The sequence below is a fragment of the Aquarana catesbeiana genome, linkage group LG01, assembly GCF_042186555.1.
Source record: "Aquarana catesbeiana isolate 2022-GZ linkage group LG01, ASM4218655v1, whole genome shotgun sequence".
Taxonomy (NCBI): domain Eukaryota; kingdom Metazoa; phylum Chordata; class Amphibia; order Anura; family Ranidae; genus Aquarana; species Aquarana catesbeiana.
Genome location: NC_133324.1, coordinates 913,657,983 through 913,679,485, shown reverse-complemented (window position 1 = coordinate 913,679,485; position 21,503 = coordinate 913,657,983). Strand labels below are relative to the sequence as shown.

Below are 21,503 nucleotides of genomic sequence, written 5' to 3'. Positions count from 1 at the left end.
GCCTATTACAGGTGTTTGTATGAGAGGAATTGGCTTGCAATCATCGTTCCAATTTATCCTAAACGTGCTCAGTAGGGTTGAGTTCAGACCTCTCCACAGGCCACATGAGCTCTACATCAAACCATGGGGGTTATTTACTAAAGGCAAATCCACTTTGCACTACAAGTGCACTGCAAGTGCACTTGAAAGTGCACTTGGAAGTGCAGTCATTATAGATCTGAGGGGGACATGCAAGGAAAATAAAAAACAGCATTTTAGCTTGCACATGATTGGATGATAAAATCAGCAGAGCTTCCCCTCATTTCAGATCTTCCGCTCAGATCTACAGTGACTGCACTTCGAAGTGCACTTTCAATGCACTTTCAAGTGCACTTGCAGTGCATTCCTGTTTGTTTGATATACATAGAAAAAAGTAAAAGAAAGCTGGGAACCTGAAGGATGTATGGATGGTGCCGCCCAACATGCGGAAAGGGTGTGTAACACATCAAATAACCATAGAAATGGTCCATGGAACTCACTTTGGTCCATGGAACTCACTGCGACCCGGACTTCCTGTTTGTTTGATATACATAGAAAAAAGTAAAAGAAAGCTGGGAACCTGAAGGATAGATGGATGGTGCCGCCCAACATGCAGGCAGGGTGTGTAACACAGCAAATAACCATAGAAATGAAAAAACTAAAAATTGTCTACACCCAAAAGGCTACCTCATCACATTTATTAATTATATGCATATATGCATAGCCGCACATTCTCAGCTCCTTGGGGAGATCCCAGTGAGGCAGTTCATAGGTCTAGGGGGTGAGGGAATTGGTGGGGTTTGTAGGGTTGTCTGGGAGGGAGGTGGGGGAGGGAGAGGACAGGGAAGTGTCCGCTACGTGGTCTGTACTTTTTTTTAGGTACAATTTTGGTTGTACACAAGGTAGCCTTTTGGGTGTACACTTTTTTTGTTTTTTCATTTCTTTGCTCCAGATATACCATCCACCATAAGGTAGATGGCCAAAATAAATTAAAATATGTCCGATGAAGTCCTTGTGATGAAACGCGTAAAGCGGAGCTGTTGCATCATTATGTCACATCCGGTTTTGGTCCATGGAACTGCGACCCGGACTGGACCTGGACTTTTTGTTGTTTTTATATACAACACCTGTATTCGTTTGATTCCTGTAAGTACAATTTTATCTTGTACAATAAAAAAGGATTATACGGAGTTACACAAAGGGGGTAATTTACTAAATCTGGAGAGTGCAAAATCTGGTGCAACTCTGAATAGAAACCAATCAGCTTCCAGGTTTTATTGCCAAAGCTTAATTGAACAAGCAGCGGTTAGAAGCTGATTGGCTACTATGCACAGATGCCCCAGATTCTGAGTGCACCAGTTTTAGTAAATCTACCCCAATGAGTCTTTTTATGAGCTTACTGGGGCAGAGAAGAATAAGGAGATAACCGCGAGGATCCCATTTACAGTCCTATGATACTGTAGAGGCTAGCTACCCTTTGATGGGTAATGTGATCCGGTGAGTGCAGCATAAGAGGGGGACACGGGTGTGACACAAAGATACTGCCTGATTGCATGCATTGTTTTGCAGCACTTATTTAACTCCAATTGTTTACTTTTTATCAATTCCTTTTTATATGAATTGATGGACTTTATTTGGTGTCATGCTTACACAGAGACCACTGTAATACTTTGATTTTGATCTATTGTACTATTGCACATGAGCACTTTTGTTTATGACATAGTTACATATGTAATTTGCACTTGCACACATCACTTTTGCAATTAGCTGTTATTGCTTTTATGGTTGTTTTATGGTGTTTATGCCTTGATTTGTTTTTTTGCACATTTATGCTTTTTGCACATTTGAATTCAAGAGTGGGAGATCTGCTGACTTCCATCATCCAATCATGTGCAAGCGAAAATGCTGTTTTCTTGGGTTCTTTTTCCTTACATGTGATTGGGTATTCTTTACAAAGTGAAGCTTGACCTCATTTACTAAGCCCTGGAGCAACCGCACTTGCAGAGTGCAATTGCACTTGCAAAGGTGCAGTCTATTTGCCTTTAGTAAATCAACCCCACAGTATCAACCCCACCACCCTCCTCCAATATAATTAACTCCCAACTTTCCATACAATGCCTTTGCAGAGGCTCCTTAGAAACATTTTTTTTAAACACAAAGTGACAGATTCTCTTTAAGTAAAAGAAAACATTTTAAAAAATAATAAAAGCACACTTTTATGTAAGAAATAAAGAAAAGAAAATTTCTTTGCCAAATCTTTGTTCTGCCTACTAGAAAGACGGATCTCCTTCTCTGCATATAGATGAAGGAAAAAAATCATATTGCATTATACATATTATTCTGAAAGGCTCGAATGGTGCACACCAATAATGAGCTACTGTATACCTGTGACAGAAATCAAAGTGAAGAACATTCCCTTTTCTGGATGGATGGAGTGAGTAGAGGCAGAGATATAGCCCGGAGTCTTCTCATGTCTCTCCCCGCTAAATATTGTTTTTCTTAAGGATTTGCACTTCAATCATAGCCCGATACATGGATTTACATGACTATCTTTGTGTATTTTCAGTACCAAGCACCCACAGGTCTTGGGGAAAAAAAATGAAATTTTGGTTGAAGAGGATCTTCTCATGTTGAAATATTTTCACAAAAAAGGCTGATGTAAGTTATAGAAGGCTTCCACATACTTTTTTTTTTTCATTTTTTTTTTGTCTTTATCTAAAAACGTTGGTGTAGCACAAGAGGAAGAAACTTAACTGTGGTCGGATAATAACTATTCACAAAATGAGTAAAAAATATTAATGATTATAGAAAGGCTTTATGTATGTTTTAAGAGATTAGGTTTAAATTACTATTGTCTATAGATTTGAAATACTAAGCTTGTAGGCAGGTAGAGGTTACTGCTGCCCCAGCAGGAAGTTAGTGGTTAACTGCAACTCCCAGGCTTTTCTTGGTGGGTTTTTCTTGGGTCCGACCTTCTGGTCCTGTGTGCTATAAAAGGGGGCCCGGATCGGGGGGGATTTCCACAAATGATGCATTTGCCAGAGTCTGGATGGCCTGTGCCCTGCCGAAGCTGGAGCTAAGCTCCAGACATGGACTCAACCAGTATTGGACTTTTGCTTGAACAGGTATGCTGGGGCAGCTACAAGCCTGAAGTTAGGGACTAGAGATGTTAGGAAATGTCTGCACTTTATCTTGGACTGTCGTCATGTTAATTCTTCAATTAAAATGTTTGAAACTTTGCCTTTGTCTGGTCTGAAGTTACTAAAGGGGTGTAATGCAAGTAAGTAAACCGGCACACATAGTCTACAGCTCAGGTCACTAAACACATTGGGGTATGAAGACAGTGGTACATAAGTTAATACAGTGTGAAGATACAAGTAGTTACCAAGGGTAAGGAAGGTTCTCTAGCAGCCTGTCATTAAGTACCTGCCGCCGATATTGTGTTTCACTGCTGCGAGGCTGTGCTTCTTACGCTCACCGCCCCCACGAGATGCCACGCATCCATAGGAATCCATTGGGGGCGACGAGCGGGAGGAGCGACAGAGCTCAGCGCTGGCTCCCCTGCGATGGGGCTCGCAGGTGTCGATCTCGCCGATAACAGTGGCGAGATTGACACAATATCGGCGGCACCTACTGTAAGCACGTACATGCTGTAAGTAAGTACATGCTGTAAGCCTCTTGCAGCAAGGGAGATGTTGTCGGCACTCCTTTGGACTTGATTCATCTCCCATAGCAAAGTGCCTAGCATAGCCTAAAGGAACTGATCCTGGTGTAGGCCTCTTATGTGACCGTTGCTTGGTGCCAAATGAGGAGGGAAACATGGAGGATGTATTGATCACCCTGTCACCTTGACCCACCCCTACTCACAAGCCTATAATTAGTACAATCCTAAACAAGAAGGGAAAGGGGGAGACATGATTGAAACCTTTAAATATATGAAGAGAGTGAATAGGGTTCATGTAGGCAGTATATTCAATATGAAGCCAAGATCAAGAACGTGGGGACATAAAATCAAACTATAAGAAGGAAGTTTCAAAACTAATCTTAGAAATACTTATTTTACTGAAAGAGTGGTTGATGCTTGGAATAGACTTCCAGCAGAGCTAATGAATCAGTCAACATAGATGTATACTCAAACTAAAAAAGTCCCAAAAAAACTAAATTGTCATTGCTTCTATAAACTTATGCAGAACCATAGGGATAATTTTTCTCAGATACTTAATTTATACTTTTGATTCCTATATACGCTATTTTGACTTATTTCATTTTCCAGCCATGATAAAGGGGAGATTAGGAGCTCCTTAAAGGCGTTGTCTTTTTACCTTTACATAATCTTTAAAAGGAATCCAGTCTACTGGACTGATTTATTTGGTGTTGAGCTCTCATTTTTCCAATACCCTTTAAACATTTCCGGGGACCCGTTGGGATACCTCTGTGGACAGAGAGCTGCCTCCAAAAAGTGTAGAAATCAGACTTCCTATTCTCCGTTACGCTAGGGGTCCAGTGCGTCTACAATACACATCTGTTTCTTCTTTTTTTAAGAGGCCCTCATTTGAGCTTGATGAGGATGGTGGCAAGAGAAAAGTTCAGTGCTGAATTGGGGGATATATATTTACTGCTCAGGGAATGAAGGCTGTTATCCGCACCCATAGGGGTTAATAGCTTTGAAACTGGTGGTCATGCTGAGTTTGATTGAAATAGTCCAGGGCTCATATCAATCACACTAGCAATCCTATTGCTGACATAATTCACCAAAAAAAGAAGGCAAAGGGAACACACAATTGCTTCTATAGAATGCTCCATCACTGGCATTCTTGTGCTAAATGAGGTTCTGCAGCATTTCAGTCAGTGAGGGAGAATTGCTGTAGGGTCAGATGAATTGCTACTGGAGATGGATTGCTAGTATGATACGACCCGAAGTTCTGGTAGGTGCTGCTATCGGGGTACCTCTGAGGAGCACTGAGAATACTCTGAACTCTTAAGCCTCGTACATACGATCGGAATGTTGGCCAACAAAAACTTTGTCTGAAGGGCGTTGGCCCAAACTTGTCTTGCATACACACGGCCACACAAATGTTGGCCAACAATTAAGAACGTAGTGACGTACTAGACGTACTATATGGTTTTTCAGCTCTTTAGCGCCACCCTTTGGGCTCCTTCTGCTAATTTCGTGTTAGAAGAAGTTTGGTGAGCGTTGATTCGCGCTTTTCTTTTCACGCTTTTCATTTAGCACTTTTCATTTCGCGATTTTTAGTTCATGCTTTTCAGTTCGCACTTTTCAGTTTGTTTGTTCTGAACGGCCGTTCGTCAACCAGACATGTTGCGGAATCGGAGGAGATAACGTGTTATTTATTATTGGCCTTGGAGTTATTGCTTTGACATCATTTTTTGGTTGAATAATAATGATTTGATTTGCTATATTTTCTCTATTTTTGGATGCATAGAATGCACTTTTTGGTTAAGTTCTATTGGCAGATAGCATGTCTAATTTTATTTGTTTTCTTTTTTTAATACACAATAAAAAAATTGTGGAGAATAATACTTGGCTATGTGTTTTACTTCAAATGACAGTTTGGGAGTAGGCAGTTACATTTAAAAAAAATACAAAGTAAAATTAACAAGGGACACCAACATAGTTGTATCTTTGATCTTAAAACCTATGGGATAATGGTGTTGTGGTAACTTGCCCAAATAAAAAAAAAACATAATAAATATTATTCTTGATATCACTAGAAAAAAACAGCTTTTGCAAATTAGTTTGCAATAACTCCATCAGTATCACCAGCAAGGCAGCTTCATTATTATCCCATTAAAGAAGAATAGAATTGTGCGCTGCATTTGGAGATTCCATAATTTGCCACGTCATGAATGTTTATTCTCCATTACAAACGCTAGTTTACAAGACCGACCGCTTCTGGCTCGTCCTTGCTTCCGAGCATGTGTGTTTGTACTTTGGACTTTTGTCAGACGGACTTGTGTACACACAATCGGAAAATCCAACAACACACATTTGTCCGCAGAAAATTTGAAAATCTGCTAGCAATCTGCGGAGAGTCTGACAACAATTGATGGAGCATACACACGGTCAGATTTAGCCTGTCATCGAACATTTCCCGTCGGAAAGCCCAATCATGTGTACGCGGCTTTACTCTGAACTTGAACCAAAGTCTGAAACTTTCAGAAAGTAATGAACTTTCTGTAGAGGAACTTGTTGGTGTTAGTTGGATCTTCACTTCTGCAATAAATCTTTCATTTGTATATTTTCAGTTTAAGGTCTAAACCTTCCAAAGGAGAAAAATATTGCCACAACTGTTTATCAGTTGTGTATCAGTAGCAAACTTGTCCATTAGAATTTTGTTCAAAAGTTTTCCTTTAATTTTTTAACGGTTAGTGGGCTAAAACGATAATTTTACAACCATAGTAAATAGAAACGGAGAGCAGGATGGAATTTTTTTCTGGAATGCACCAAATCTAACCTTGTGATTTTGATTTGAGAAAAATCGTTCATATTGTAATGCATATATATACCTTTGGACAGCAGCATTGTCAGTATAGGGAGAGGATAGTGTTAGGTCCCTTTCACACTGCGAAGTTGGCGGTAAAGCGCCGCTATTTTTAGCAGCGCTTTACCGTCGTATTTTCGGGGGTATTCAGCCGCTAGCGGGGAGCTTTTAGCCCCCGCTAGCACCTGAAAAAGGGTTAAAACCACCCGCAAAGCGCTGCTGCAGCAGCGCTTTGCCGGTGGTATAGCCGCGCTGCCCCATTAATTTCAATGGGCAGGAGCGGTGGAGGAGCTGTATACACACCACTCCTTCACCGCTCCAAAGATGCTGCTAGCAGGACTTTTACCATCCTGCCAGCGCACCGCTCCAGTGTGAAAGTCCTCTGGCTTTCACACTGAAAAAACAGGAGCGGCTCTTTCTGGGCGCTTTGCAGGTGCTATTTTTAGCACTGTAGCACCTGCAAAGCGCCCCAGTGTGAAAGGGGTCTAAGATGCACTGGTATGCCCCGTACACACGAGCGGATTTTCCGTCAGTAAAAACTTGGATGGTTTTTCCGATGGAATTCCGCTCAAGCTTGCCTTGCATACACACGGTCACCCAAAAGTTCTCTGAACTTTCGACCGTCAAGGACGCGGTGATGTACAACACTACGACGAGTCAAGAAAATGAAGTTCAATGCTTCCGAGCATGTGTCGAATTGTTTCCGAGCATGCGTAGGAATTTTGCGGGTCTGAATTTGTACAGACGATCGACGATTTCAGATAGGAACTTTTTCCGACCGAAAAATTGAGAACATGCTCTCAATCTTTTGCTGGCTGGAATTCCGCCAGCAAAAGTCCGATGGCGCATACACACGGTCACATTTTCCAACCAAAAGCTCTCATCGGTCTTTTGCTGGCCGAATTTCCGATCGTGTGTACGCGGCATTAGATTTAGGTGGACTAGACTAACAAATTAAAGGCAGTTTTAGGCAGTTATTGCAACAGCTTTTTTTTTTTTCTTTTTGAGATAAAGGATTGACATAAATAATACAATAAAAGTTGACCATTGTAAGCACCCCTGTCAGTGGTAAATGGTCGGTCTCATCCCTCTAACTGACACTTTTGCTTAAAATAAAGTAAAAAAAAAAAAGTAAAAGGAAATATACTCACAAACAAATCAATCATAAAAGCATATCAGGGTCCACAGAGGACACAAAGCGTACAGGACACCGAGACTGTTCCCAGCAAGCTGGAGGACCTTCCAGATGGCTGACGCATTTTGAGGGGAGGGGGCTCTAAGGAAGAGGGGAATCTCCCCTTGAAACGTGTCAGCCATCTCCTCTGGCTTGCTGGGAACAGTCTCAGTGACCTGGTCGCTTTGTGTTCACTATAGACCTTGATATGCTTTTATGATTGATTTTAATGTATTAGTATATTTCATTTTGGAAAAATTTATGTAGAAACCGCGCTAAGGAAACCAAAAAAAGTGGTGACAAGACAGTTACCAACCATCCGCAAAATTGGGAGCTGCAATAAATATGTACAACATCAATACAAAGGTACAATAAGAAAAGTAAAAAATCGCGCTACCCATAAATAACTGACCAACCAAAAACTGTGCAATTGATAATTAATATGATCCAAAATCAATATACAAAAGTATGTGAAATTAATCAAATGTGCAAGAGAATGCATATAGATACCTAAAAAACATATGAAGTGAATTAATGTTCAACATCAAAACTCATTACCAATTAGTGAATTGAATGGCAAATACCGGTAATAAATAAATAAAACACACTGGGTACACAAAAATAAAAATCATAAATGAACAGTGTAATGTAACATACACCAGTGAGTGGTGAGATAAAGTCCATAAAAAGTGAACAAATTGTTGTCTTCAAACACTGTTTGAAATCCACCACCAATATCAGCAGAAATGCGCCCTTACCAAAACACCATGATCCCCCATGACAGAGGATCAGGGAGAGTGTGTGTTATACCATAGACTGGCTCAGCGGGACAGCAGGCAATATCCCAGGTATTGGAAGGCCACCTCACAACAACTCAGATCAGCATATAGATGACGTGGTGCATGGAAGAAATACATGCAAATTCTCCAGGGGCGCCTCCTATCTTTTGACTCCCTCCAGTATTTAACTGGCAACAATATCTGCTTACCCCTATATTTAATTTTACTTTATATTATTGAACACCACTTGGGTGGTGCATGGCTGGTGCGCCCTCTCTTTTTTTTCTTATTGTGTTTCCATTGGGTTTTCCCCCCAACCCTAAGGCAGCATACACACGGTCGGACTTTTCGACCGGACTGGTCCGACGGACGCCGACGGACCAATGTGGCGAACAATCCGATCATGTGTGGGCTTCACTGGACCTTCAGCAGAATTTTCCAGTCGCAAATCTGACGGACTTTAGATTTGGAACATGCTTCAAATCTTTACGTTGTAACTTCGCCGAACCCAGAAATCTGCTCATCTGTATGCTAGTCCGACGGAGAAAAAACGATGCTAGGGCAGGTATTGGCTACTGGCTATGAACTTCCTTATTTTAGTCTGGGTTACGTCATCATGTACAAATCCGTCGGACTTTGGTGTGATTGTGTGTAGGCAAGTCCGTTCGTTAAAAAGTCCGTCGGAAGTCTGTCAAAAGTCCAGTCCGGTTGAAAAGTCCGCCTGTGTGTACGCGGCATTAGAAGGCAGTAAAGCATGTGCTTCCATTGGAACTATCAAGATCCTTTGTTACACCCCCCCACCTTTACATCACCCTTGAGCGCAGGAGACTGTTGTTTTTTTATGGCCGTAGTTAAGCCCATACTGCTGCTTTAAAAATGAAGCCCTCTCTTGGGAGAAACCTACAGAACCTATCTCTATGTTTGGATCATGCTCAATAAACACCTTGCGAGTATAGTTAATGACACCACTAAACGGTTTGAATAGGTCTGAGGTCCATGGGCCAGCTATGTCCATATTGATCTTAAGGCTGATCAATATGGACATATGCTGTCTGTCCCTGTTCTACGTTTCAGGGATGAAACAGAATCTTTGCCTGAATTCGGCCCTGAAACGGAGGCAAAGACGCACAGCGTTTCTGTGCAGTGCGCTCCGCAGCCTCCATAGAGAGACGGTCACATTCTCCTGCTATGCGAATTGGATGCTGGGAAACCCGCATCCAATTTACATATGTGTGAACCCAACCTTAGAGGCCATAGCCACCTTTTGTGTGGTTCCATCTGTTTCATAAACCTTGTCTCTTACTCTCTGGGTTTCCTCACCCTTCCTGTTCTTCCTCCTATTTTCCTTTGCTTCCTACTCTTCCTTTCCTTTTCACTGGGTTTGTTTTAATTATATCCCTTTTATCCTGTTTGGACATTGCCCTGCAATTCATACCCTGTATGATTTATGGTGATCAACCTTGAAGTTGATTTGCATCTCTTATGGCATAACTTGGCAACCCTCTCGGAGCACCTATAGAGCCATATTCACGTTGAGTTCTACTATGGGTCAGCCTTGACCACTGTGATAGCTTTATTTTCTCCTGATTTCTAATGTTATGCTTTTTAAATGATGTTTATTTGACATGACTCGAAAGGGATCTATCATTTGTACTGATTGTTGGTTTGTATCTTAAACTTTTCAATAAAAAAGATTGCAAGTAAAAATGGAGCCCTCAGTCCATATTGTCCATTGTAGGACATCACTCCACATAACGCACACTCATACCTTGTTTCCGGACATCTTCCACAGCGGAGATTAGCTCCTCTTTTAGATCATGACTCTCTTTAGCGATCTGTTCCCCCTTTTCCAGAAAGTTCTGGGTGGCTTGCTCCACCGATGCTGCAAGCACATGGGCCTTTTTAGATCGACCTTTCTTTTTACCGGAGGGGCCCTTGCTACTGGTGTTTACCAGGGTAGTTACCTGTAAGAATCAAGAGAAACCATTCAGAAGATGAATATACAATAGCAGCTGAATCAAGCCAGCATATGAACTAATGCCTTCATTGCAACCCTCCCAATTTTGGAAGGAGGTTTAGGATGTGTAGGCCATGTGACTGTGTAAGGCTTTATAATGTTGAAAAGTGCATTATGACCTTATCGATTACAAAATCCGTTAACTCCCACACACCTTATAAAGCAAGCATACACAACCAAAAGAGAAATGTGAATTATTAGCGAAAAACTGAAAAAAAAGCGTCAATTTTCATTAACAGCACATTCGATTGCAACTGTGTTTTCTTTGTGGATCATGATGAAAGATAACTTCTTTACTTGTAGAGAACAAAAAAACATCTGTAGCCCTTGAGCGATGGTTCTCTTTTTTCGGTTTCCAGATTGCTGCAAGGATTTTAATCTTCAGTTACAGAAATAGACTTCTTTCACAGGCTCAAGCCAAGTTTGTTCAGTAACCCATATTTTACCTGAATCTAGCCGCACAGAGCGTAGTTGTTGTAATGCTTTCCTCCTCCACCAACTGTCGTCCATGTACAGCGTGCTGCAGCAACAACACACCTGCAATCCTCTAAAGTTGGCCACTGGGCTGAACTAAGCATGGATGCATAGGCGTGCGCACAGGGTGTGCTGGGTGTGCCTGGGCACACCCTAATCACCCCATGCGTATTAGCATTATCGCTCTGTGTGCCAGCAGAAAGATGGGAAAGATCTCCCTCTTACCGGCTCTGCCATAAGAGAAGTGTTTGTGCCGGCTGGCAGATCAATGTGCCGGGGTCATATATAAGTAGACACAAACACGCACGTAAATTTGAGCTTTAGGGTGCACGCCAGAATGCAATAGGCTGTGCACACCTACGCATGGATGCACAAATCTTCCGCTGCCAGCTATTGTATATTCTTACACACTCCTTAAGCTGGCCATACACGAGTTGAATTCCGGGCAGTTCCTGTGTATTGGCTAAATTTCAAGCCATACTGTACGTGTCCCTGCTGCAGCTACCCAGCTCGGCAAACTTCGAGAAATTGAAAAAGTTGGGTGGAAAATGGTTGGCTGAATAGTGACTGCAGCCAATAAGCTCCAGGCATTGTTCAGGTTGTCAGAATACCCAAACAGTGCCTGCAGCTGATTGGCTGCAGTCACTGTTCAGCCTAATTTTTTTCGCCGGGGTCCTTCAATTTCTCAATCGAAGTTTGTTGTGCTGGGTAGTGTCAGTGGAGCCAATGGCTTGTATTTTTTAAACAATTCACTTGCATAGGCAGAAATTTAGGTTGCGTATGACCAGCTTAAAGCTGTATTGAACAGTGCTGCTGAAAATCTATGTACACGAGGTTGCATTTGGACACCACATTGCTCTACCTAATTTATGATGCCTTTTATTGCAAGCTCCTCCTTTGGGGTCAAGTCATTATTTTGTAAACTTTCACTGTTTGGCTGATTGGCTGCAGTCAATATTCCTGAGTTTTTTCTGCTGGGGACCTTCGAATTCCAAATCAAAGTGTGTCGGTTGGGCTAGTGATGGTAGGGCCAACCATGGCTCGAATTTTAGTCAATTTACAAGAACAGGCCAAAATGCAAGTCATGTATGGCCAACCTAAAGCCTTTTAGGATCTAGCTAGTAACACACCTCCTATATTAGAGCGCCCCACTCTGGAAAAATGAGCACAGGGACACAGCAGACAGCAGCATTGTCAGTCTGGGGGGAGGGGAGTGTTAGGTGTTTTAGCAGATACAAATATACTAACATATTGAAGCCAAACTCCAGCTAACACTTCATAATCAGTTCACTTCATACAAATAATAAAGCCAACACATCTAAGAAAAGGTAAGCTGCAATATAAGACCCCTTTCACACTGGGGCGGTTTGCAGGCGCTATTGCGCTAAAAATAACGCCTGCAAACCGACCCGAAACAGCCGCTGCTGTGTCTCCAGTGTGAAAGCCCCGAGGGCTTTCACACTGGAGCGGTGCGCTAGCAAGACGGGAAAAAAAAGTACTGCTAGCAGCATCTTCGGAGCAGTGAAGGAGCGGTGTATACACCACTCCTTCACCGCTCCTGCCCATTGAAATTAATGGGGCAGCGCGGCTATACCGCCGGCAAAGAGCCTCTGCAGAGGTGCTTTGCGGTGGTTTATAACCCTTTCTCGGCCGCTAGCGGGGGGTAAAACCACCCCCCGCTAGCGGCCGAATACCACCGCTAAAACGACGGTAAAGCCCACTAATAATAGCTGCGCTTTACCACCGACGCACCTCCCGTCCCAGTGTGAAAGGGGCCTAATAATTGATTGCTTTTGGGTTTAATAAGGCTTTAAAGCTATATTCACTCTTTCCCCTCATTTCAACCACTGATGATCACATATTATCATTTATAATAAAAAGTAACTATATATTTTATTTTTTCAGCACCCAAGCAACTTTATTCAATATTCTAGCAAATGAAATATTTCACCTAGAACAACATATTAGTTTTTTTTTTTTACATGTATTCATATTTTTTTCTTTTGTACAGTTAGAATGGGTACATTTTTGTATCATGCTCCCTGCACATGCTGATCCTGCACATCTCTTGTATTCAGTTCTCATTGACCTCTCTAGTTATATATATATTATGAAGTAAGGCATCCTCAGAGATCACAACAGAGACTCTCAAGAGAGATTTCACTTTGTTTCTAACATCTTAAAAACATCCGCTGATTGAATTAGAGGTTTACCAGACTTCCAAGTTTTTGCTCTCCTTAAAAAAAGACACTATGATTTTGCTGCCTCTGTTGTTAACTTTGAAAATGAATTCCTCCATGGTACCTATAGTTATATAAAAGCAGAGAGTAGGAATTATATCATGGGAAGAAAGCTGCTCCATCCTTAAACACTAAACAAAAGATATCTCCCATGGGACTTTGTTGCAGCAATAGAAATCACACACTTACAAATTGGTGTATAAAAAGTAGAAACACATTTATTGAGCAACAGGTTTAAAATTGGCTGGTCTAGACACTTCACTTCCTGATCCTATACCATTCCTACAATAGACATATTCTGCTGGGATACGTGAAATTATTAAAATAAATTGCATGTCCACAAAGTCAACACAACTTGTTTCAACTTATATAAAGTCTTCATCAGGGGATAAGGAAGTGGAAGCAATCCTACATACATAAAAAAAGCAAAAGAAAATGCATAATGAAATTTATATAAAATGTTGCCAGATTGTACATGATTTTACTATTTACATATGACATTCAAAGCAAGTATAATGCACTTACAAAGATATGAACGTGACTGGATGCCCCAGTGACATTTGTTATTAATTATAAGATTTTTATAATTAATAACAGATGTCTATAAGAATCTATAACTCATAATACCTTTGAAAAAAAATGTATGGATCAGCTAAAGAGTGTCCCCATGCTTTGATTCAATTCATTGAATGTGAGCAAGCCACCTCTATTGCCTTCTGCTTGATAGCCATTGATTTTCTCTGGGGGTTGAGGTTGAGACCTGTGTGGTCTGCACCACTGAGACATTGACTGTCTTTCTGGACATCCAGTCACGTTCATATCTTTGTAAGTGTATTATTCTTGCTTTGAATGTCATATGAAAATAGTAAAATCTGGTAAAATTTTATATAAATTTCATTATGCATTTTCTTTTGCTTTTTTGATGTATGTAGGATTGCTTCCACTTCCTTATCCCCTGATGAAGACTTTATATAAGTTGAAACGCGTTGGATTGACTTGGTGGATATGAAATTTATTTTTTTAATTTCATGTATCCCTGCAGTATATGTACATTGTGGGAATGGTATAAGATCAGAACTTGAAGTGTCTAGACCAGCCAGTTTTAAACCTGTTGTTCAATAAAAGTTACAATAAAAAATGTCTTTTTATTTCCTATAGCAATATAGGTATATATACCGATATATAAATGAGGCCTTGTTTTAAAGTGCTATCACTACGTGTTCAAGATATCTAAAATTATTAACGTACATCGATTGGATACAGACGCTCTTTCACATTGTAGTGCTCCTTTAAAGCAGGAAATAATTGTCTTTTGAGAGTTGTTACACATAACTTTTTTCCACCTTGACACTTCATACAAGTGTCAATAAGTGGGCATTAATATTCGTTTTTTTCTTTCACAGTCCTAATGGATCACCAAACTGCAGGAAACAGCCAACGACCTGGATAAAGGCGCTGCTGACATTTAACTGTACCGCCTTTTGCTTCCAGGTTTAATGCCAACCTTACACTTGAATGCGCGTCCTTATTGCCTCACTGATTATACTAATAGCATCCCACCCTCCAGCTATAATCCTGCACGGAAAAACAAAAGGAGACTTCAAAGTGGCACTTTTGCAATCATACAGTTGTCAACGCAAATAAATGGTCATTCCAAGCTGTATGGAAATGAATGTTAGGAAGGTGGAGCATGGGAGAGCAATAATTCTCCAAGGAGTCTAAGTGGCAAGAGTGTGAATTAGTTTTGAGATGGGGAACATACACCAATTCAATTTATTTCTCTGCAGCGTATGTAAATGAAGCCCGTCTAGTGTCCTACACACGTCCTAAAAGAAAGCCAGTACCGTATTGGAAAAGTGCCATTTCTAATAGAAGGCTTAGCACAATATTTTAAATAGGACTAGGAGGTTAGTAGAAGGAACAAACAAAGATATAATTAAAGTAGAACTACTTGAGAAGGAACAATGTCTTATTATCTAGGTTTAATGAAAAATTATACTGGTGTTTCAGAACTATAAAGCATACAGAGGGTTGTATTATTAACAGTGTGTTCAGCTCTGTGAAACGGGAAATGTCAGTGCGGACAGCGTAATGAGATTTTAAGGATGTACGGAATCCCTGGTGAGTGTGAGAGCATATTGGTAAGTGTAGAATAAATCCTTTTGTAGGAGCTGATAATTCCACAAAATTCCTTCTTTTTCTGGGCTGAATTGTATCAGCAGTGAACATTAGCAGAGTTTCTTGGTAACTCTTTACCAAGTCTACATTTCCTGCCATCATGTACAATATATGATCCATATACCAAAAAAAAAAATGGTGGAACTGAATCATTACACCTACTCATATTTCCAAAGTATGTGGATACTCCAAATATTTTTTTCAGGTGTAGGGTACAGTTAATGTTACAGAAATACCAGTCATTTAATGCCCAACTCTGGGCAAAAAAAAAAAGCTTCCCATGCAGTGGGACTGCGCCCACACTGCACGGGTTAACAGCTCATTTTTGTCTAGGGAAGGGGGTCTTTTCTGTTTTAATAACTTTTAATAATTTGAAAAAGAATAACAAGAGAAAGCCCCTAGTCCACCCCACGCAGGGGCTAAGACTGGCAACATGGGTATAGACACAGTATGAACAAAAAAGGGAGGAACATCTTCCACAGTCAATCTGGATAAACATAAATACCGAACAAGAAAAAGTTCAGGGAAGGGAAGATTACCTTAGCTGTTGCTGCAAAACAGGACTTGTAAAATTCCATACAACAATGTAATTTGTCCTGGACACATATAAAAATCAGATGAGGGCACAGGTTCTTGACAAGAAAGGAATAATGAAAGAAAAGAGGCAAGAAAGAGGAGACAAGGTGAGGTTAGAGGGGGAGGGGAAGACAGGGGCTTGGGATCATCGGAGGTGCCAGTCAAAGCCGGCACATACAAGTCAGGGGTAGAGCAGGGAAGGCATATGGATACCAGATTTCTAAGAACTTGGCGTGAGAGTCATTAAGGATACAGGACATTTGTTCATTAAGCATCATAGCCATCAGACCATCTCTCACTCACTGAAAGGGGACTGTAGGTTTCTTTCAGGCCTGTGCAATCGTCCTCTTAGCTGAAATAAACAGATAGGATGCCAATTTATGGCTGACAAGCAAGTAGGGCCAGGATGTGTCAGTGCAATAAGGTAAATGTAACAGCCTTTTGGATGTTTAGGTGAAACAGGGTGTGTAATAGCCTGAACACTCAAGACCAAAAGCCTACCAGACGTAGACATGTCCACCAGGTATGTAGGTTCTCAAAGCTTTTCAAACAAAGAGCAAGTTTACTGTCCTTCAGACTTTAGGGGGGCCAAATTGTGGCCAGTGGGGGTAGAAAATGTCCCAGGCCCAGCATCATAAACATTGCCTCTGGGTTGGTGGTCAGCTACATAGTGCCTGTGGTCAGCAGGAGGAGAACTAGTGCCCATTCTTGGTATTCCTGGGAGGAATGGTGCCACATCATTGGTAACAGTGGGAGGAATTATGTCCCACTATTGGTGTCAGTGGGAGGAACAGAGTTTCATATCAGTGGGATTAATGGTGCCCAAGGGCAAGAAAAAGACTGACAACGGGCCGCACCTGGTCCTTGGGCCACAGTGTGGAGACCACTGGTCTACGGGATTAGAGAACAAAGATATATTTACCTAATCTTATGATTTTCATAGCACAAGATCGGTCCTTGTGGATCCTAAACCCCCCCCCCCCCGGTGGTCTAGGGGATTTGTGCGGTGGACTGTTCCTGATGTCATCACACCTATAGCCTTGCTCTGGATGTCAATACATCCGGAACAGTCTACCGTCATGATAGTTTGTGCCGTTTGCTGGTGGAGTGGACGATCAGTGAATATATGGCTTTCTCCTCTCCCCTGGACAGAAAACAAGCAGTTGACTTGTGCAGTATGGGCACAGCCCGACTGCATGGGAAAACCTTTTTTTTTTTTTGCGTGGAGTTGGGCTTTGAGACAATTGTGCACTTGTGGCCACAGTTTGAGGAAGGCCATTTTCTGTTGCAACATGACTGTGCAGAAGAAAACCTGCTCCATACCATACAAATAAGGGTTTGATGAGTTTGGCGTGGGGGGAACTTGAGTGGCCTGCTCAGAGCCCTGACCACAACACTGTTAAAAACCTTTTGGGATGAGTTGAAAAGCCTATTGCAAGCAATATGATCTTGCCCAGCATTAGTACCTGAATAAAAAAATGCACTTTAAGCTGAATGGGTAAACATTCCCACTCTAAAATCTTGTAGAAAGCTCTCCTAGAATAGTAGAGGCTCAACAAACCCATATAGGTGTGATGACCAGGTGACCAAAAACTTTTGGCCAAATAGTGTACCACCCATGCTTGGATAAAAGCGCAACTCCAGACATTTTCTTTTTTTTTTGCTTTGATACATGCTTTTGCTACATCAGGGAAAAGTTAAAATGTATTTCCATTTTTATTTATTTAAACCCATTGGCAAGCCTTTCCTTTCTATCCCTGTGATACCAGAACAAGAAAGTGGAGGAACAGTCATCAGCGGGACAGGAGGACACAGCCAGCATAAAAAAAACATTGCCTGAAGCTCCATCCATCCCCGATCTATTAAAAATGTGTTTTTGTTTTCGTTGCTGCCTGTCCTGACATGAAGTTAGGGGACATTTTCCAAAAAGGTACACAAGAATGATAAGCTGACAGAGGTGATGTGTCTAATGTCAGAATTAAAGGTCAAAATGAATGTGGTATTAAACCAAGAAGCAAACATTCATGCAATTGCAGCTTACCAATTCCTAGATGTGATGGCTGAATAAGTTTTCCTTTTTTAGACTTTTTTTATTTTCTGGTACAAATATTTTGTATTCAAGATCTAAGAGAATAACAATGAAGCCTCCAATCCGCCCAATGGGCTTGGAATGACAACAGAAAACAAAAGCTTCACGAATTGTCAAACAAAAAGGGAACGTCTTTTTTTTCTTTTCTTTTTCATCTGGTGATCCAGCCAGTAAGTCTGTTGTTTTTCAAATATAATAAGCTTTCTTGCAGTTACAGAAATGAAACCATTTACCACTAGTGGGGGTGCTTACAGTGATCAGTTTTTATATATTCATGTAAAACCTTTATCCCAAAAGGAAAAACAATGTTTGCTGTAACTGCTGATAACGTGTAAGCTGGAGTTTGGCTTCAGTTTGTTAGTGTATTTAAATCTGCTAGTATATCTAATACTCTCCAGATTGATAAAGCTGCTGTCCAAATGTGGCCCCTGTGCTCCTTCATACAGAGTGGGGGAGCTAATACAGGAGATGTGTTATTACTGACTAGATCACCAGGTGAAAACAGACCGGAAAAGCCTAAAAAAAGAAATCTAATGGTTGATAAACTGCATTATATTACATTTTTGGGTTAAAGTGGTTCTAAAGGCTCAAGTTTTTACCTTCATGCATTCTATGCATGAAGGTAAAAAAGCTTCAGTGTGCAGCGGCCCCCCCAGCCCCCCTAATACTTACCTGAGCCTCATCGCGATCCAACGATCTGCACCAGAGCCTCAGCTCTCAGAGGGCTTTCCCTCCTCATTGGCTGAGACAGCAGTGGTAGTGAGCCAGTGAGCCAATGAGGAGAGAGAGGGGGCGTGGCTAAACCACAGCAAACAGCCACTTGGGAATGAGCCTGCTCGAGTGCCCCCATAGCAAACTGCTTGCTGTAGGGGCACTAGGCAGGAGGGAGGGGCCAGGAGCACAGACGGGGGACCCGACAAGAGGAGGATCTGGGGTGCTCTGTGTAAAACCACTGCACAGAGCAGGTAAGTATAACATGTTTGTTTTTTTTTGTTTTTTAAACAAACCTTTAATATCACTTTAAATACCACTTTAAAGGTATATTTATATTATTTCTAGATTCTATGCTGTATTCTGCTGCATTTGTATCTACAATGCAACACTTATCCTGAAGAATTTACTATCACAAAACGCGTTGTTTTTGTACGCTGTGCATATATATCTATTCCCTTTATCTATTTTATGTGGATTTGGTGTACTGTTATTTTAACCTGCATTAATAATAAATACTGTTTTTAAACATACTGTATGGTATTGTCCATCATTTACTATTAGTTGGTATTTGGTGCACTTAAAGTCCCATATTTTGTTCTGCATATTGTCATGATGGAGTTTTTTACCTTTGATTTTGGGAAGGCACCCCAATGGACAGTCTATTTGTGGTCTATGACTCCCACCACATCCAGCTATTTGTATCTGATATGCGTATGTCCTCTGGATATAGCAATGTTTGAACGTTTTTTTTATTATATGTTATTGTAATACAATGTCTGATTTATTTTATCTTTAATAGTGAGACCTGTTCCTTTTAACTACCCCCAAGTGTGTCCTGACGAAGCAAAACAGCGAAATGCGTTGACGCACAGGGGATCACTGTCGTTTATTTGGTGTAAACTCTCTTGTTTAACTAGATACTCAATATTATCATATGCCTATCGTATGTTTTTAATTCTTTTTTACTTGACCTGTTTGATATGACTTATTGTTGATAAAATATTTTTGTTCTGTATCATTGTCCATTTTGCCTGTAAAGCCCGAATTAGGGCCCTGTGGCCCTTTACCCCTTCTCTCTCCAACCAGATCCATTGTGACAGAGGTTGTAGCTCTCCCCCACTCTATCCGATACTCGATACAAAAAAATTGGCTCGTGTCATTTATTGAACTGTTCAAGCAGTTATAATTTTTTTTTACATTTGTTGTATTTAATGTAAGATACTGAGACACATTTGCACCTTTGGCTGGCTCTTACAAACTGGTCATTTATAGATATACTGTGGGGTTGATTTACTAAAGGCAAATAGACTGTGCACTTTTGCAAGTAAAGTTGCTCCAGAGCTTAGTAAATGAGGGGAAGCGCTCCTGACTTCCTAGGAACAAGGGCGTCAGAGTGACCAGAAGGATTAACGCGTTATTTCTATAAAAGGAACTTTTAAGGAAAAATAAATGATCAGCCTTGGTTTCATGACACCCTAGGGATCCTCCAAAGGTTGCTGGGGTTCCTTGAACTGTGGCTGATTGACCTCCTCTCTGATGATGCCTGTCTAGTTCCAGGGTCAAAGCTACTTAGCAGAGCCAGTGGAATATAACCAATGATCTCTTTAGCATCCTGAAAGGGTAGCATTCAGAACATCACTGAAAAATGGATCTTCTTCCCACTGATCACTGTAAAGGGTATTTTTCCACAGAAGATTGATGGGTTTTAGAAGGGGTTCCCTAAAACCTGAAAATTATTTTAGCAATCCTTCTGGGTTAAAAAAAGATTAAAAAGGCTGGTCTACGTGTTTGAATATCTTTCTATTTCCTAATGAACATGTCTGCATATCCAGCTTTATCAAAGAAAGCTTCTGCAGCATACCTTTAGACATTTAAATAAGTGCTGTGCTCAGAGAAACAATAAAAATCATGTAAAAAAAATATAATAAAATCCACCATTTACTGAAAAATCATATAAACAATAAATCCACTCAAATATAAGTCCAAATATAAGTCCAATAATATGTGAAAAGATGACGGAAGATATTTTTGACGACACACGTAGGGCAGAACAGATGTTTGTGATGTTATCATGCACACAGAGTACAGAAGTGGCTTGTTCGATTCCTGGGACTGGTTTTACTTATTATAGGCATTGAGGTTTATTTACTAAAGGCAAATATACTGTGCACTAGATGTACACTTGCAGTGCACTCGGGAGTTGCAGTTGTTCTAGATCTGAGGGGAAGCTCTGAAATGAGAGGAAGCTCTGCTGATTTCTATCATCCAATCATGTGCAAGCGGAAATGCAGTCTTTTCTTTCCTTGCATGTTCCCCTCAGAACAAGAGCAACTGTACTTGTACAGCACTTGAAGTACACTTGCGGGTGCACTTGCAGTACACAGACTATTTACCTTTAGTAAATCAACCCTATTGCAGATATTTACCTTTGTGACTATTTTGACACTTTTTAATAAAATGGATTTAAATGGTTTTACGCTATGTGGTACCCTTGGCTTTTTCTTTTGTTAATACCTTGGAGATTCAGAGGGTGACCTTACTACAGATGATCGCTTACATTCAAACTCATATTACCTTCTCTTATACAGAGGGTCAAAGTGCTCTGGTAAGTGTATATTGCGGTGGAGGAACACTGTGGTGTAATGGGCATAAATGAGAAGAACTGCACTTCTTTTCTGCTGAGGAGGCATATATCGCACATTATTTATTTCACATATTATTGGATGGTGGACTTATACGCT

General features: G+C 40.9%; 1 protein-coding gene across 1 annotated transcript in view; it reads right to left on the bottom strand.

The window, feature by feature from the left end:
• Positions 1-21,503, bottom strand: part of LOC141128036 (catenin alpha-2-like) — a 603,878-nt gene that overhangs the window by 219,972 nt on the left and 362,403 nt on the right. The window contains exon 3 of the mRNA XM_073615080.1: positions 10,243-10,438. Coding sequence (XP_073471181.1) covers positions 10,243-10,438 — 196 coding nt within the window. The remainder of the gene's footprint in view (positions 1-10,242; positions 10,439-21,503) is intronic.